Source organism: Nerophis lumbriciformis, linkage group LG08, assembly GCF_033978685.3.
Source record: "Nerophis lumbriciformis linkage group LG08, RoL_Nlum_v2.1, whole genome shotgun sequence".
NCBI classification, from domain to species: Eukaryota; Metazoa; Chordata; class Actinopteri; order Syngnathiformes; family Syngnathidae; genus Nerophis; species Nerophis lumbriciformis.
In genome coordinates this window covers 54455001-54474410 of record NC_084555.2, presented here as the reverse complement: position 1 = coordinate 54474410, position 19410 = coordinate 54455001, and the positions used below count along the sequence as shown (strand labels likewise).

Genomic DNA, 19410 nt, shown 5'->3' with positions numbered 1-19410 from the left:
CACCTTCACTAAGACGGGCAGACAGCGCCGGACGACATACGCCAACATTTGCCAGTGGATCGTAAATGCCTGGGCAGATATTTCGGTCACAACTGTGGTCCGAGCTTTCCGGAAGGCAGGATTCACAGAACAACAGCGACACTGACTCCGATGACTTCGACGAGACGGAACCGGCCATTTTGGATACCACGCTTGCGCAACTTTTCAATTCGGACACCGAAGACGAAGAATTCGAAGGATTTACGAATGAAGAATAACTTCAGAAGGTGAGCGCTATGTTTATTTTGTGTGTTGTGACATTAACGTTCGAGCAACATTATGTTGCTATTGCTCTACACCATTTTGAATTTTACTATGTTTGTGATTGCACATTTGCGTACATTTTGGGACAGAGTTGTTAGAACGCTGGTTTTCAATATATTATTAAAGTTTGACTGAACTATCTGACTGTTTTTTTGACATTCCCTTTAGCGCAGCGTAGGCGCGGCTTATAATCCGGGGCGGTTTATTGGTGGACAAAGTTATGAAATATGTAATTCATTGAAGGTGCGGCTAATAATCCGGTGCGCCTTGTAGTGCGGAAAATACGGTAATTCCAGGTCGTTACACTATGATTTACCAATCAAATGTGTGCTTATTCTAGTGTCATTTATTAGGAATCTTAATTTATAAATATTAATCATTAAATGCTGTTAGTATATTAAATAAATACTAATAAAAATATATTTTTTACAAACAGGAAGTTGCAGGAATGTACACATGATCCCCTGCTTACATCTCATTGTGCAACATGTGAATGTTTTAATGGGAACTAAATGAAAGGGGTACAAACTATTTCCAAAGCAGGACCTCCACCCAGACAAACAATACAAGTACACAGTTCATGAAAAACAATATTTGTTGTTATTGTCATTGTAAGTGGGCCTAAACACTTATATTAGAAATGGAAATGACTGCTGTCATTTGATTATAATAATAAGAGAATGTTGTCTGTGTATCTGTGTTGGCCCTGTGATGAGGGGGGGACTTGTCCAGGGTGTACCCTGCCTTCCGCCCGAATGCAGCTGAGATAGGCTCCTGCGACCCCGAAAGAGACAAGCGGTAGTAAAAATGGATGGATGGATGGAGATGTAAGTTATTTAGTGAGGTTTGGGACAGGTGTGCTGCTGGTGTAGCCACAGTGTGCACGTCTTAAGTTGCTCACATGGACTCCACTCAATGCTCAGGGACTTTTTGCGTTTGCTCACACACATCAACAATTAGAGGGAACATTGATTGACAGAGTGTGTGTACCTTCAGCGGTGAATGATGAGAAGAGGCAAAGTTAATCCTTAAATGGTGGAGGTGAAGTGGCATCAGAGTCTCTGTCTCTCTTTACTAGCTTCGTGGAAGCATGTTGCTATGTAGCTTGTTTCAGCAGATTTGAATTGCTGTTTTGGGCAGTAGATGGCATCTTTGATCCAAAGCACAATTTACATTTAACTAAAATGTTCTTTTCTTTGTGCTCGACAAAAGAAAAGTAGTGAAAATATCTCCATGTTAGCAAACTCGACTTCTGGCTCCGCCATGATCAGACACGCCCCCCTCCCCTCCCCTCCCTTCCCTTCCCTCCAGACTCACCCACACAGAGCGCACGTCTCTCTTCTCCGGCTTGTGACACAAGAAGAATCAGAACGATGACAGAGCAGCGCTCCGATAAAACACACTTTATACTACATAAAAAGTAACGTAAAATAACGCAGTAACGCATCATGTAGTAACGGTAACTGAGTTACTGAATATAAAAAATAACGCGTTAGATTACTAGTTACCGCCGAAACTAACGGCGTTACAGTAACGCGTTACTTTGTAACACGTTAGTCCCAACACTGAAAAACACTAACTGTGGCATTAATAGAAAAAACTTACTTGGACATGGCATGAAGTGCGCAGAGGTAGACAGAGTGTGACAGGGGTAAGGATGCGGGGATGTCACCAGAACGACAAACTGAAAACAATGAACTTAAATACTACAGACATGATCAGTGAAAACAGGTGCGTGACTCAAAACGTGAAACAGGTGCGTGACGTGACAGGTGAAAACTAAAGGGTTGCTATGGTGACAAACAAGAGTGCACAATGAGTCCAAACGTGAAACAGGTGAAACTAATGGGTAACTATGGAAACAAGACCAGGGAGTGAAAAGTCAGAAACTAAAGAGTCCAATAACTAAACAAAACAGGACTAAAACAAAACATGATTACACCGACATGACAATACACATTAGTGCAGTGGTCAACGCTTGAAAATGTGTCCCACGGACTGGGGGGGGGGGGGGTGTATGATATATTTTTTATTTTTTTGGCTGGCCTAGGAACGCCTCGGGATTCCCCGGCAGGAGCTGGACGAAGCGACTGGGGAGAGGGAAGTCTGGGCTTCCCTGCTTAGGCTGCTGCCCCCGCGACCCCACCTCGGATAAGCGGAAGAAGATGGATGGATGGATACCTACGGAATTCGTTCGGTGCCTATTAGAGATGCGCGGATAGGCAATTTATTTCATCCGCAACCGCGTCAGAAAGTCGTCAACCATCCGCCATCCACCCGATGTAACGTTTGATCAGAACTGCACCCGCCCGCCATCCGCCCGCACCCGCCCGAAGTTTTATTTACGGAGGCAATAATTGAGCATGGATTTCCAATCGCACTGGCTGATCACATGGGACAGTTAAATGTTTGTAATGCAACCTTTAAAAATCATTACGCGGTGATCGCGGTCCCAAAAATAAACTTTTCTTGCATGATAATGTCCAGAAAAATTCGCTTTATATTACTATAGAGTCTTTTTAACGAATGAGTTTGATGGTTTATCACAAACCTTAAATGAAAGAAGTCCTTTGTTCTCCTGCACCATGCATGCACTTTGGCCTTGCTTCGTGTTTGGTGCGCAATCCTGTCGGCTGTATTTCACAGCACGACATACTGTTAAAAGGTGTTTATACTATTTATGCTTTCAAGTCCAAGTTGAAGAAATCTTGTTAAATGTTGACAGCATAACTACCAAAATACAGAAGTATGTCCTTAATATTTTTGCAGTGCTATTTCTGTTGAAAAGTTCAAATGATTACATTAGAGATGTGATGTGCCACTTTTCAAGTGTCTGATGGCTTCAATTCATTTTCATTCATTTTTCATATTTTGAATTCTTTTGAAAGGCTTACAAAAAAACTACATTTGAATTGTAATTCCATGCTATTGACAGGACTATTAATTTTAATGAAGTTAGCTTACCATGTTTACAGTATGATAATTGTGATAGAAATGTGAATTTTAGGCACAGAATATTTTTTACAATTGAACAAGGCAGTAGATTATACAAGCTTGGACAGAAAGTTAATAATGACACCAATTTTTTTTTTAATGGAATTGTTTAGTACTGTTTTACCATTTGTTTACTGTAAAAAGTGTTTATACTTTCAATGAACAAATGGAAGTCTTGTGAAAGGTTGACAGGATAACTGGCATTAACTGTCAAAATAATTTCAAACTATTGAAGTTAGCTTACAGAATAAACATGTCAATCAACCCATATGATTTTTGCTGTAATATTTTTGTTTTGAAAAGTCACTGTGACTGATAGAAAAGTGATGGCTTTAGCAACATTTTAACCTGTCTGAATGCTAATAATCATTATGCGTCGGGGGGCGAAGCCCTGAACCCCCCACCAGGACTTTGTCCTGGACCTACCGGGGCCTGCGGCCCCTGGACCCTGGCTACTAGGTTTTTCTGATTTCAAAAGTTGGCAGGTATGGTGAGGTTATAAAGCTTTTGCCTGTTAAAGAAAGGAGACTGATCCAATGCAGCACAGACTTTCGCGTGCCACGCTGTCACGACCCAGACGCACACCAGTGCGCAATCATATGGGAGCCGCGCTGAGCGCACCTCCAAGCGCGTCTCGCTGCCGGTCCCACGCTCCAGCGCCATCCATTTTCAGGGCTAGTTGATTCGGCAGGTGGGTTGTTACACACTCCTTAGCGGGTTCCGACTTCCATGGCCACCGTCCTGCTGTCTATATCAACCAGGGTGAGCTCCACCCCTTTTGTGAGCGCACTGCGCGCGGAGTGACCCCTGTTACGCGCCCCCCGGCAACAGGGGTGGCGGGCAGGTAAGCTGCGCGGGCGGAGCGCGCGGAGTGACCCCTGTTACGAGCTGCTGCGCGTGACGCCGGCCGCGGCGAAGGCGGACGAGGCGGGGTGTCGGTGCGGTGGGCGCGGCGGTGACCCTGGACGTGTGTCGGGCCCTTCTCGCGGATCGCCTCAGCTACGGCTCCCGGTGGGGCCCTCTCGGGGGAAGGGACCTCGGTCCCGGACCCCGGCGAGGCGTCCCTTCTCCGCTCCGTAAAAGTGTCCATCTCTTTTTTTTTTTTCTTCTTCTGTGGTGGCATATGCTGCAGGTGCCTGCTCCTTTTTCGTATGTGGGTAACAACATTTAACTATGTATATATATTTACCAATTGGTTTAACTGCCACCCGCAAAAAAAAAAAAAATCTAATTAATCCGCCCGACCCGACCCGCGCGCGGATAAAATCTTATTTTTTTTAATTTCATCCGCCCGATAATCCGCGGACTCCGCGGTTGTGCCCGCAAACCGCGCATCTCTAGTGCCTATTAAAGCACAGGCAGTCTTTTTTTTGTGTGTGTTGATCTGTAACATTATTGTATCTCATGGAAGGCTCTGGAACATTATTGTATCTCATGGAAGGCCCTGGAACATTATTGTATCTCATGGAAGGCTCTGGAACATTATTGTATCTCATGGAAGGCTCTGGAACATTATTGTATCTCATGGAAGGCCCTGGAGCGTTGTGATGGTTTTTTTTTTAGTGGAAGTGTTACAGCTGGAAGTAGGCCACAAATGAACAGATGTGCTAGAAAGTCGTCATTCGCCACACACAAGGTAAACACACGCCGTCCCGCCTGCGCGTCGAAATTCATCATCCCATTTTTTTTTTGGCCTCTTTTTTTCTAATTGGCTGGCGACGTGAAACAATAATTGGCAGGACTTTTTCGGCTGCGAGCCAGGAAACGAAGATATCAACGCATCCTCTCTTCTCCTTCTTTTTTTTTGGGTTTTACTCCTCTGTTGGCTTCCTCGCTTCCAACGCCTATTTGCAGACAATAAGCTAATCCTATCTTCTTCTTCTTCTTCTTCTTCTTCTTCTTCTTCCTTTTCTCCTCTCGTAGGCCTCTTTTTTTTCCGTCTCTCTCTGGCATGCTTTCTAGAATTATGGAATTAGGGCAGTGCTCCCCGTCTCCATTAATGAGCAAGAGCATGATGAAAGAGCTTGATCTTGACTTGAATGTGGCATCTGTACTCGCTGTTACACACACACACACACACACACACACACACACACACACATTCATTATACCTTACAAAGCATAGGGAAATGTTTGCTCTTCAAGCACTGTTGGATGTGGCGTGAAATGATAAGTCAGGAAAAGTTAACTACGTGACACACACACACACACACACACACAGATGGGCCATGTGTTATTGCTGAATAATGCATGTTGTGTAGACTCTATAAAAGATAGATGGAAAGGCAGAGCAGAGCACCTTTTTCAACACACGGGTGTACAGAATAGTGCAAATGGTGATGCTTTGTTTTCTTCTCCTTATTCATATCAACATTGATTTTGAGCCATTATTATTTTTGAGCAATGACAGTTTAAAAAAAAATCCCATTGAAATTCTCAGGGATCCAACACTCATAAAAGTGTTAAAACAACTTTTTTTCTTTTTTTTTTTTAGCTTTCAACGCATCATTTTTAACTTCAAATCCATCCGTCTATTACAAGTTTTGATTTTTTTTTTTTTTTTTTTTTTTTTGTGGTTTATTTTATGCCCCTTTTTTTACATAAAAAAATAAAATACAAATAAAAATGTATTTTTATTTTTTTAATGACAAACACACAAAGTACGCAATATGTTCCTCAAAAAATATTTCAAAGTGGAATATTTGATGTGAAGTAATTTGAGCCTTAAATAGGTTAATTATTCATATCAACATGAATTTTGAGTCATTATTATTTTTGAGCAATGACAGTTTTAAAAAAAATCCCATTGAAATTCTCAGGGATCCAAAATGGCCCCACTCATAAAAGTGTTAAAACATAACTTTTTTTTTTTTTTTTTAAACTTTCAACGCATCATTTTTAACTTCAAGTCCATCTGTCGATTACAAGTTTAGATTTTTTTCATATTTTTTTTTTTGTGGTTTATTTTATGACTCTTTTTTTTTAAATAAAAATGTTTTATTTAAATAAAAGAATGTTTTTAATTTTTTTTATGACAAACACACAAAGTACGCAATATGTTCCTCAAAAAATATTTCAAAGTGGAATATTTGATGTGAAGTAATTTGAGCCTTAAATAGGTTAATTATTCATATCAACATTGATTTTGAGTCATTATTATTTTTGAGCAATGACAGTTTAAAAAAAATCCCATTGAAATTCTCAGGGATCCAAAATGGCCCCACTCATAAAAGTGTTAAAACCTAACTTTTTTTTTTTTTTTACTTTCAGAGCACAATTTTTAGCACATTTACAAGTTTGATTTTTTTTTTTTTTTTTGTGGTTTATTTTATGCCCCGTTTTTTTTAATTAAAAAAAAAAAAAATTAAATTAAACGTTTTTTATGTATTATATATAAATATATACATAAATATTTTATGCCCCTTTTTTAAATAAAAAAATAAAATACAAATAAAAATGTATTTTTATTTTTTTAATGACAAACACACAAGGTACTTTCAACGCATATTTTTTAGATCAACTTCAAATCCATCCGTCGATTGCAAGTTTTGATTTTTTAATATTTTTTTTTTTGTGGTTTATTTTATGCCCCTTTTCTGTAATAAAATTTTTTTTTTATGACAAACACACAAAGTACTCAATATTTTCCCCAAAAAATATTTCAAAGTGGAATATTTGATGTGAAGTAATTTGAGCCTTAAATGGGTCAATTATTCATATCAACATGGATTTTGAGTCATTATTATTTTTGAGCAATGACAGTTTGAAAAAAAAATGGTTCCACTCATAAACGTGTTAAAACCTAACTTTTTTTCTTTTTTTAAACTTTCAACGCATCATTTTTAACTTCAAATCCATCCGTCGATTACAAGTTTTGATTTTTTTAATTTTTTTTTTTTGTGGTTCATTTTATGACTCTTTTTTTTTAAATAAAAATGTTTTATTTAAATAAAAGAATGTTTTTAATTTTTTTTATGACAAACACACAAAGTACACAATATGTTCCTCAAAAAATATTTCAAAGTGGAATATTTGATGTGAAGTAATTTGAGCCTTAAATAGGCCAATTATTCATATCAACATGGATTTTGAGTCATTATTATTTTTGAGCAATGACAGTTTAAAAAAAATCCCATTGAAATTTTCAGGGATCCAACACTCATAAAAGTTTTAAAACATAACTTTTTTCTTTTCTTTTTTTTTAACTTTCAACGCATCATTTTTTACTTCAAATCCATCCGTCGATTACAAGTTTTTATTTATTTTATTTATTTTTTTTTGTGGTTTATTTTATGCCCATTTTTTTACATAAAAAAATTAAATACAAATAAAAATGTATTTTTTATTTTTTTTAACGACAAACACACAAATTACACAATATGTTCCTCAAAAAATATTTCAAAGTGGAATATTTCATGTGAAGTAATTTGAGCCTTAAATAGGTTAATTATTCATATCAACATGAATTTTGAGTCATTATTATTTTTTGAGCAATGACAGTTTAAAAAAAAAATCACATTGAAGTTCTCAGGGATCCAACACTCATAAAAGTGTTAAAACATAACTTTTTTTCTTTTTTTTTTTTAGCTTTCAACGCATCATTTTTTACTTCAAATCCATCCGTCGATTACAAGTTTAGATTTTTTTTTTCATTTTTTTTTTTTGTGGTTTATTTTATGTCCATTTTTTTACATAAAAAAATAAAATACAAATAAAAATGTATTTTTATTTTTTTAATGACAAACACACAAAGTACGCAATATGAGCCTTAAATAGGTTAATTATTCATATCAACATGAATTTTGAGTCATTATTATTTTTTAGCAATGACAGTTTAAAAAAAATCCCATTGAAATTCTCAGGGATCTAAAATGGTTCCACTCATAAAGTGTTAAAACCTAACTTTTTTTCTTTTTTTAAACTTTCAACGCATCATTTTTAACTTCAAATCCATCCGTCGATTACAAGTTTAGATTTTTTTCATATTTTTTTTTTTTGTGGTCTATTTTATGCCCCTTTTTTTATATAAAAAAATAAAATTAAAATTAAAAGTTTTTATTTTTTTATTTTTATGACAAACACACATAGTACGCAATATTTTCCCCAAAAAATATTTCAAAGTGGAATATTTGATGTGAAGTAATTTGAGCCTTAAATAGGTCAATTATTCATATCAACATTGATTTTGAGTCATTATTATTTTTGAGCAATGACAGTTTTAAAAAAAATCCCATTGAAATTCTCAGTGATCTAAAATGGTTCCACTCACAAACGTGTTAAAACCTAACTTTTTTTTTTTTTTTTTTTTTAACTTTCAACGCATCATTTTTAACTTCAAATCCATCCGTCGATTACAAGTTTTGATTTTTTATTTTATTTTTTATTTTTTTGGTTTATTTTATGACTCTTTTTTTTTTTAAATAAAAATGTTTTATTTAAATAAAAAAAAAAATTTAATTTTTTTTATGACAAACACACAAAGTACGCAATATGTTCCTCAAAAAATATTTCAAAGTGGAATATTTGATGTGAAATAATTTGAGCCTTAAATAGGTCAGTTATTCATATCAACATGGATTTTGAGTCATTATTATTTTTTGAGCAATGACAGTTTAAAAAAAATCCCATTGAAATTCTCAGGGATCCAACACTCATAAAAGTGTCAAAACATAACTTTTTTCTTCTTTTTTTTTAACTTTCAACGCATCAATTTTAACTTCAAATCCATCCGTCGATTACAAGTTTTGATTTTTTTTTTTCTTTTTTTTTTTGTGGTTTATTTTATGCCCATTTAAAAATACAAATAAAAATGTATTTTTATTTTTTTTTAACGACAAACACACAAATTACACAATATGTTCCTCAAAAAATATTTCAAAGTGGAATGTTTGATGTGAAGTAATTTGAGCCTTAAATAGGTTAATTATTCATATCAACATGGATTTTGAGTCATTATTATTTTTGAGCAATGACAGTTTTAAAAAAAAAATCCCATTGAAATTCTCAGGGATCCAAAATGGCCCCACTCATAAAAGTGTTAAAACATAACTTTTTTTTTTTTTTTTTACTTTCAGAGCACAATTTTTAGATGAACTTCACATCCATCCGTCATTTACAAGTTTGATTTTTTTTTTTTTTTTTTTGTGGTTTATTTTATGCCCCGTTTTTTTTAATTAAAAAAAATAAAATTAAATTAAAAGTTTTTTATGTATTATATATAAATATATATATATAAATATTTTATGCCCCTTTTTTAAATAAAAAAATAAAATACAAATAAAAATGTATTTTTATTTTTTTAATGACAAACACACAAAGTACTTTCAACGCATATTTTTTAGATCAACTTCAAATCCATCCGTCGATTGCAAGTTTTGATTTTTTAATATATATTTTTTTGCGGTTTATTTTATGCCCCTTTTTTATAATAAAAAATTAAATTAAAATAAAACGTTTTTTTTTGTTTTTTTTTATGACAAACACACATAGTACGCAATATGTTCCTCAAAAAATATTTCAAAGTGGAATATTTGATGTGAAGTAATTTGAGCCTTAAATAGGTTAATTATTCATATCAACATGAATTTTGAGTCATTATTATTTTTGAGCAATGACAGTTTAAAAAAAATCCCATTGAAATTCTCAGGGATCCAAAATGGCCCCACTCATAAAGTGTTAAAACATAACTTTTTTTCTTTTTTTTAAACTTTCAACGCATCATTTTTAACTTCAAGTCCCTCTGTCGATTACAAGTTTTGATTTTTTTCATTTTTTCTTTTTGTGGTTTATTTTATGACTTTTTTTTTTAAATAGAAAAATTCAATTTAAATAAAAAAATGTTTTTAATTTTTTTTATGACAAACACACAAAGTATGCAATATGTTCCTCAAAAAAAAATTCAAAGTGGAATATTTGATGTGAAGTCATTTGAGCTTTAAATAGGTTAATTATTCATATCAACATGGATTTTGAGTCATTATTATTTTTGAGCAACGAAAAAAAAATCCCATTGAAATTCTGAGGGATCCAAAATGGCCCCACTCATAAAAGTGTTAAAACATAACTTTTTTTTTTTTTTTACTTTCAGAGCACAATTTTTAGATGAACTTCACATCCATCCGTCGTTTACAAGTTTTGATTTTTTCATTTATTTTTTTTTGTGGTTTATTTTATGCCCCTTTTTTTTTATAAAAAAAAATTAAATTAAATTAAAAGTTTTTTATGTATTATATATAAATATATATATATAAATATTTTATGCCCCTTTTTTAAATAAAAAAATAAAATACAAATAAAAATGTATTTTTATTTTTTTAATGACAAACACACAAGGTACTTTCAACGCATAATTTTTAGATCAACTTCAAATCCATCCGTCGATTACAAGTTTTGATTTTTTAATATATTTTTTTTGTGGTTTATTTTATGCCCCTTTTTTATAATAAAAAAAATAAATTAAAATAAAACGGTTTTTTTAAATTCTTTTTTATGACAAACACACATAGTATGCAATATGTTCCTCTCAAAAAAAAATTCAAAGTGGAATATTTGATGTGAAGTAATTTGAGCTTTAAATAGGCCAATTATTCATATCAACATGGATTTTGAGTAATTATTATTTTTGAGCAATGAAAAAAAAATCCCATTGAAATTCTCAGGGATCCAAAATGGCCCCACTCATAAAAGTGTTAAAACATAACTTTTTTTTTTTTACTTTCAGAGCACAATTTTTAGATGAACTTCACATCCATCCGTCGTTTACAAGTTTTTATTTTATTTTTTTTATTTTTTTTGTGGTTTATTTTATGCCCCGTTTTTTTAATTAAAAAAAATAAAATAAATTGAAAAGTTTTTTATGTATTATATATACATATATATATATATATAAATATTTTATGCCCCTTTTTTAAATAAAAAAATAAAATGCAAATAAAAATGTATTTTTATTTTTTTAATGACAAACACACAAAGTACTTTCAAGGCATAATTTTTAGATCAACTTCAAATCCATCCGTCGATTACAAGTTTTGATTTTTTAATATATATTTTTTTGTGGTTTATTTTATGCCCCTTTTTTATAATAAAAAAACAAATTAAAATAAAACGTTTTTTATTTTTTATTTTTTATGACAAACACACATAGTATGCAATATGTTCCTCAAAAAATATTTCAAAGTGGAATATTTGATGTGAAGTCATTTGAGCCTTAAATAGGTCAGTTATTCATGTCAACATTGATTTTGAGTCATTATTATTTTTGAGCAATGACAGTTTAAAAAAAAATCCCATTGAAATTCTCAGGGATCTAAAATGGTTCCACTCATAAACGTGTTAAAACATAACTTTTTTCTTTTTTTAAACTTCCAACGCATCATTTTTAACTTCAAATCCATCCGCCGATTACAAGTTTTGATTTTTTTCTTTTTCTTTTTTTGTGGTTTATTTTATGACTCTTTTTTTTTTTTTTAAATAAGAATGTTTTATTTAAATGAAAAAATGTTTTTAATTTTTTTTATGACAAACACACATAGTACGCAATATGTTCCTCAAAAAATATTTCAAAGTGGAATATTTGATGTGAAGTAATTTGAGCCTTAAATAGGCCAATTATTCATATCAACATGGATTTTGAGTCATTATTATTTTTGAGCAATGAAAAAAAATCCCATTGAAATTCTCAGGGATCCAAAATGGCATACATCATTCTTTTTTTTTTCTTTTTTTTTTCCTTTTTTTTTTACTTTCAACGCATAATTTTTATATCAACTTCAAATCCATCCGTCGATTACAAGTTTAGATTTTTTTTCATAGTTTTATTTATTTTTGGTTTATTTAAATAATTAGCTGGAGATGACACAGCAAAAGTGCATTGATAGTAGGCAGGGCCGGCCCGTGGCATAGGCCGTGTAGGCAAATGCTAAGGGCGCCGTCCATCAGGGGGCGCCACGCCAGTGCCACAAATGTTGGAGAAAAAAAAAAAAAAAAAGTTGGTACTATTATTTGTAAATACAAAAAATAATCCCACGTTAATTAAAATGCAAAGTAAAGCCTATATAATAGAAATATTATTTGTTACAACATTACGCCCCCCCCCTCCCTTCCCGTATCATGACTCTTTTTGGACGTCACCACATCAAAAAATCAACACAAGATGTCAAAACGGCCAAAACTGTCAGGTGCCCAGGGAAGAAAAAAGAGAAAATAAATTATTTGTCTGTTACAGAATGTGATAGTAACCTGGCTTTTTAGCATTAAGCTAATGTTACATGATTCGGCAATTGCTAATCAATAAATAGCTAGTTCTGTTTTAACGTCGGGTTAATATTGTGGAGGGGGCTAAATTGTTATGGAAAATAATAATGTAACGTTAGGTAATTACAGTACTCCCACCTTACATTCCTCAGGGACATTTGTATTAGATCTTTTAAGCAGGTGTTTTTTGTTTACATTGTTATTGCCTTCTGGTTAGCTAATGTTTGCCCTGCAGGTAATAGTCACTTTTCCACCCCTTTATATATTAGGTATAGTTGTAAGCCTAGTTGTTAAAGTGCACATCATTAATGTAAATTAAGCAATATGTATGTAAAAAAATATTGTATTTCATATATTCATTTTTTATTTTTTGCATTCATTTATTTATTCATATTTTGTTTATCTTGTTAACTATTCTGATTGTTAATTTGCTTTCTTTAAGTAAAAAAAAAGGTCAAAGACAAAGCTATTCGGTTTCTTGTGAGTATATACACTTCACTGCCGATGTGGGGGGGCGCCACCTAAAATGGTAAATGGTAAATGATAAATGGGTCGTACTTGTATAGCGCTTTTCTACCTTTTTAAGGAACTCAAAGCGCTTTGACACTATTTTCCACATTCACCCATTCACACACACACACACACACACACATTCACACACTGATGGCGGGAGCTGCCATGCACGGCGCTAACCAGTCCCATCAGGAGCAAGGGTGAAGTGTCTTGCTCAAGGACACAACGGACGTGACTAGGATGGTAGAAGGTGGGGATTGAACCAGTAACCCTCAGATTGCTGGCACGGCCACTCTCCCAACTTCGCCACGCCGTCCCCGGTACACTTGTTGAAAAAGTTTCCAAAATTGTGAAAATAAGAACGAGTTTTACTGAATTGGTAATAAATAAAGGTAGTACAGTGTTAACATTTTGAAAATAGTAATACATTTTAATAAACTGGTAAAAAAAAAAAAAAAATCAAGTCCATAAAGTGGTACCTACGGACACTTTTGATTGAAATATTTGCCAAAATGTTTATACTAAGAATAGATTTCAATAAATAAAGTCAATAAAGTGGTATCTTGGGGCACTTTTGATAAAAAATCTTCGTCAAATTTTTTTAAAATAATAGTACATCGGTAATAAAGTGATAAATACAAGCATTTTGAAAATAATGATACAGTTTAATAAATTGGTGATAACCTGATGAATAAAAGGTCAATAAAGTGGTAGCGTGGGACATTAAATGTGAAATTAATCATATATTTTAATAAATAGGTAACAAATAAAGTGATAAAATTAATAAAGTGGTCGTCAGAGCACTTTTGATTAAAATATTTGCCAGTAATTTTGAAAATAATAATATATTTTAATAATGATAAAGTAATAAATAACAAGTCAATAAAGTGGTACCATGTGGACACTATTGATGAAAATCTTTGCCAAAATTGTGAAAATAATACAACATTTATATAAATTGGTAACAAATAAGGTGATTAAAGTGGTAACTCGGAGCACTTTTGATTTAAAAAAAATTGTCAAAGTATTGAAAATAAGACATTTCAATAAATTGGAATTAAAAAGTGATAAATACAGTTAATACAGTGCTAGCCTAAGTAGTCATTAAAAACCAAGTATATTTGTGTTTGATGGTCAGCTTCCAGAAGACCTGAATGCCTTGTGGGCCTACATGACCTTCTATGGTGGGGAGTGTCAGCTCAACCTCAACAAGAAGGTCGCACACCTGATCTTGCCTAGGGCGCCAGATTGGTTAGGGCCGGGCCTGATAGTAGGAGAACTCACATGTTGACGTTTGGTCGGCACCTTGGACTGAATGCTGGCCAGCAATCGCAATAAATGGTCAGCGATTTGTGATTTACAACATTAATAAGCAGAGGTGTGGACTCGAGTCACATGACTTGGACTCGAGTCAGACTCGAGTCATGAATTTGATGACTTTAGACTTGACTTGACAAAATGTAAAAAGACTTGCAACTCGACTTAGACTTTAACATCAATGACTTGTGACTTCACTTGGACTTGAGCCTTTTGAATTGACATGACTTGACATGACTTGCTACTTTCCCCAAAACCCAAAGATGAAAAAGTTATTCGGGAGCGCTCCGTATTTTTCATTGTGTACTTGTCTATCAGCGTTGCGTGTGTCAGCTGGTGTGCTCTCAGTACAACAGCCAATCAAATTAGATCTACTTTGTTTTCATCACACAGCATTCATCCAATCAAATTGCAGGACAACCAACGAAGACGACGTGTCCAAACCACACGCCAGTGAACAAAAAATGATACCTAAAATAATTTTGTTTGGGTATAAAAATTACGAGGTGGTCAACACAAAACGGTTTGCAGTATGCAACACATGCGGTTCGAAAATGACTGATGGAGAGGCAACAACTTCCAACTTCGTCCGGCATTTGAAGTTGCACAAAGAACGGTAAGTTTTGAATGTAAGATAACGTTTATTGGCTAAGTAACGTGACTTTTATTTGCTGTGTAGTTAAATCAGTGAGGCTGTAAACTCACTGCTAACGTTATAACGTTATTGCAAACACGGGAATCTGTTGCAGTTCACTACCTTATTCATACTTTTTGTTCAGTGATTTTTTTTAAGCAGGGTTACGTTAGTCAATATATCACACGTAACGTTAGACGGCGGTCAGCAGCACCGCGTATTTTAGCCACCTAAAAAAAGACAAAAATAGTAAAATAAAGGTCAGTTAAAATGTATACTATATTATGAATATGTGTACCGTTTTAGCTAGCTTTCTGACATACTGTTGGTTGTTTACCTCAGTGGTCCCCAACCACCGGGCCGCGGCCCGGTACTGGTCCGTGGATCGATTGGTATCGGGCCGCACAAGAATTTTTTATTTATTTATTTATTTTTTTAATTAAATCAACATAAAAAACACAATATACACTTACAAGTAGTGCACCAACCCAAAACAACTCTCTCCCCCCTTTTGTTCTGGGCATTGAACATGAAGACTCTTCCTTCACTGTTCCGAGTGGCCATGAGAGTCTTGGCAGTGCCTGCCTCCAGTGCTCCAGTGGAGCGAGTTTTCAGCCATGGTGGCATCATACTACGCCCCCATCGTGCACAAATGACTGACAGACTCTTGGCTAATTTGGTCTTTTGCAAATGCAATGCAGCATAGGGCCCTGACATATAAAAAGTACAACTTTTTTGTTATGTTCACGTATATGTCATGTTTTTTCAATGTTAACACTTTTGTACAAATAAGTACATTTGCACTTTATTTTTCAATGTGTTTGTTCTGTAAAGGAATGAGTTAATGTTTAAAATGACTGGTTAATAGTGCTATTATAAAGTGCAATGTCAGCACAATTTTCTTTCCTGCAATTTAAAATGCACTTGTTTTAATAAATAAATACAGCGTTTGAAAAGCATACACAATCTGTGTTAATATATTAGTCTGTGGTTAAAAGGACTTGAAAGGACTCGAAACTCAAAATGCAGGACTTAGGACTTGACTTGAGACTTTCCAGTCTTGACTTTGGACTTGACTCGGGGCTTGCCTGTCTTGACTCGGGACTTGACTCGGACTTGAAGGCAAAGACTTGAGACTTACTTGTGACTTGCAAAACAATGACTTGGTCCCACCTCTGTTAATAAGTGAATTACTATGCAAAGTTGTCAAAAAATACACAAATGCTGCACTCAAGTGGAGAAAAGGAGCAACGTCGCTCTACTTCCGGAGTGTCATGATTTGCACACGCCTCTCATCATGTGTGGCGTTCAAAAGCACAGTTGATCCAGCTGTGTATACAGTTTTAGGTGAACAAATCTATTTTTTTGATATAAAACTGATAATATGTCCTATACAGGCGTATAACTTCATTTAATTATTCTGATTCTCATTTTTAAGTCTTAAATAACTTTTTTTTACACTTGTTTCTGGGGTGTCAAACCATCATTTCCGACAGTTCCTCAAAGCACCATCCTGGTCGACTCGACTGGAGCGAAGAGCGAAGTGAAGGAATCCAGAAGTTGTCCAGCGCCAAGTTCGCATACCTGACTCAAGGAGGAGGTAAAAACCCTCGACGCGGGAAGGTTTACCGGTGAGTATCGACCTCCCCCCTTCCGTGACTTTATTTTCCTCGCCGTTGTGTTAGGTGCTGGCGTTAGGCGGTTGTCAGGGAAGGCGGAAGTAGCTTAGCTAACTTGACTAGTTAGCTCGTCGGCTAGTTAGGCGACTTGCCCGGACTTTGGCGGTTATTCACAACTTTCCCCACAATGTAAGTCCTTTATTATTCTCTCAAGATATGCTTGGCGTTATTTAAAATATAAAGTGTCCTAACTTTTGTGTATCCTTTTTGTATTTGATGTCTTGTCATGAATGCGAACGTCACCTGTTTGTCGAGTGACCCTCAAATTGACACTTTGTTGTTTCTCGCGAGATTAACACCTGGAACATACCGGAAGTGATTGATTTATAGCTGATTAAATTGGCAATTAGTAAAATAGGATGGGTTTTTTTTGTTTGTTTTCAAAATTCCAACTTTAAAGGGCAGTTTCAGGCAACTTCAACCCTAAACTAACACCCTCCCTTCCACATCCCACCTCCCCGGATTGTAAATAATCAAATGTAAATACTTATTCTTATTAAGGCTGAAACGACGCGTCGACATAGTCGACGTCATCGGTTACGTAAATACGTCGACGCCGTTTTTGTGCGTCGCATATTTACGTCACACTACTTTACTGTCATGGCGGAGCGCAAAGCAGACGATGCGAGCGAGGGGAAAAAAGCACGCCAAAAGTCGTCAAAAGTGTGGGAGTATTTCAATAAACGGCCTAATAATGTTGTTGTATGCACACTGTGTCGAGCGGAAATGGCCTATCATAGCAGCACAACGGCTATGAACGAACATTTGAAAAGAAAACCCCCGACAGCGTTCTTGCCATCACCATCAACAAGTCAATCGTCCGCGTGCGTATACGTTGTCATTATTACACAAAAACATGAATGTGTCATTTGTATCTGCGTTGTAAATTCATAAACTAAAGCACCGTTTTTTCCTCGCCGTTGTGTTAGGTGCTGGCGTTAGGCGGTTGTCAGGGAAGGCGGAAGTAGCTTAGCTAACTTGACTAGTTAGCTCGTCGGCTAGTTAGGCGACTTGCCCGGACTTTGGCGGTTATTCACAACTTTCCCCACAATGTAAGTCCTTTATTATACTCTCAAGACATGCTTGGCGTTATTTAAAATATAAAGTGTCCTAACTTTTGTGTGTATCCTTTTTTTTATTTGATGTCTTGTCATGAATGCGAACGTCACCTGTTTGTCGAGTGACCCTCAAATTGACACTTTGTTGTTTCTCGCGAGATTAACACCTGGAACATACCGGAAGTGATTGATTTATAGCTGATTAAATTGGCAATTAGTAAAATAGGATGGGTTTTTTCTGTTTGTTTTCAAAATTCCAACTTTAAAGGGCAGTTTCAGGCAACTTCAACCCTAAACTAACACCCTCCCTTCCACATCCCACCTCCCCGGGTTGTAAATAATCAAATGTAAATACTTATTCTTATGCTTTCTGATCTCTCTCTCTATGTCCACTACTTGCTGTACATATCCTACCAAGTCAGTCCGACACTGTTCCAATGTCCATTTCTCCAGAGGTGGGTAGAGTAGCCAGAAATTGTACTCAAGTAAGAGTACTGTTACTTTAGAGATTTATTACTCAAGTAAAAGTAAGGAGTAGTCACCCAAATATTTACTTGAGTAAAAGTAAAAAGTATGTTGTGAAAAAACTACTCAAGTACTGAGTAACATACACACACATATCATATATATATATATATATATATATATATATATATATATATATATATATATATATATATATATATATATATATATATATATACATACAGTATATAATTTATATTTATTTATTTTGCCGTTTTTGTTTACATGTTAAAGGTGTTTTAATGAATATACATGCATGTTTAACACATATAGATTCCTTTCTTTCATGAAGACAAGAATATAAGTTGGTGTATTACCTGATTCTGATGACTTGCATTGATTGTAATCAGACAGTAGTGATGATAGCGTCCACGTTTTCAAATGGAGGAGAAAAAAAGTTCCTCCTTGCTGTCTAATACCACATGAAAGTGGTTGGTTTTTGGCATTTTATTTGTCCAGCTTCCATATTCGTTTTTTATACACTTTACAAGAAATACATTGGCGGCAAATTCCGTAGCTTGCTAGCTTGTTTGCGCTGGCTTTCGGAGACTCTTGTTTTGAAAGCGCAGGCGCGATGGAGCGGCACTTTTATTGTGAAGACAGGAACTGTGCAGTCAGTCTTTAGGCTTTTGACGGGATGTACGATTGAAATAAAAAAGGGTCTTTTTTCCTTCACACTTTTGATTGATTGATTGAAACTTTTATTAGTAGATTGCACAGTACAGTACATATTCCGTACAATTGACCACTAAATGGTAACACCCCAATAAGTTTTTCAACTTGTTTAAGTCAGGTCATGTGACCCCTGGCTCTGTTTGATTGGTCCAACGTCACCAGTGACTGCATCTGATTGGTGGAACGGAGTGAACGTCACCAGTGACTGTATTTGTTGAAACGCAGGCACTATGAAGGTCTGTCTGACAGACCAAAACAAACAAAGCGTGCATTAACAGATCGATCAAAATTAGTAGCGAGTAGCGAGCTGAATGTAGATAAAAGTAGCGGAGTAAAAGTAGCGTTTCTTCTCTATAAATATACTCAAGTAAAAGTAAAAGTATGTTGCATTAAAACTACTCTTAGAAGTACAATTTATCCCATAAGTTACTCAAGTAGATGTAACGGAGTAAATGTAGCG

The 19410-nt window shown here is 34.8% G+C and overlaps 1 protein-coding gene across 2 annotated transcripts in view; it reads left to right on the top strand.

Moving 5' to 3' along the window:
• The first annotated feature begins 16444 nt into the window (after positions 1–16444).
• The window catches only part of LOC133611989 (synaptosomal-associated protein 23-like), a 61245-nt gene continuing 58279 nt past the window's right edge, over positions 16445–19410 (top strand). Inside the window, exon 1 of one of the 2 annotated variants that reach the window (XM_061969207.2) lies at positions 16445–16644. Coding sequence is in view for 1 of the 2 variants with exons in the window: in XM_061969206.1 (XP_061825190.1) it covers positions 17743–17744 (2 nt within the window). In the remaining variant the exon portion in view is untranslated. Of the gene's footprint in view, positions 16645–17600; positions 17745–19410 lie in introns of those variants that run through there. The other variant, XM_061969206.1, reaches the window with a different exon arrangement.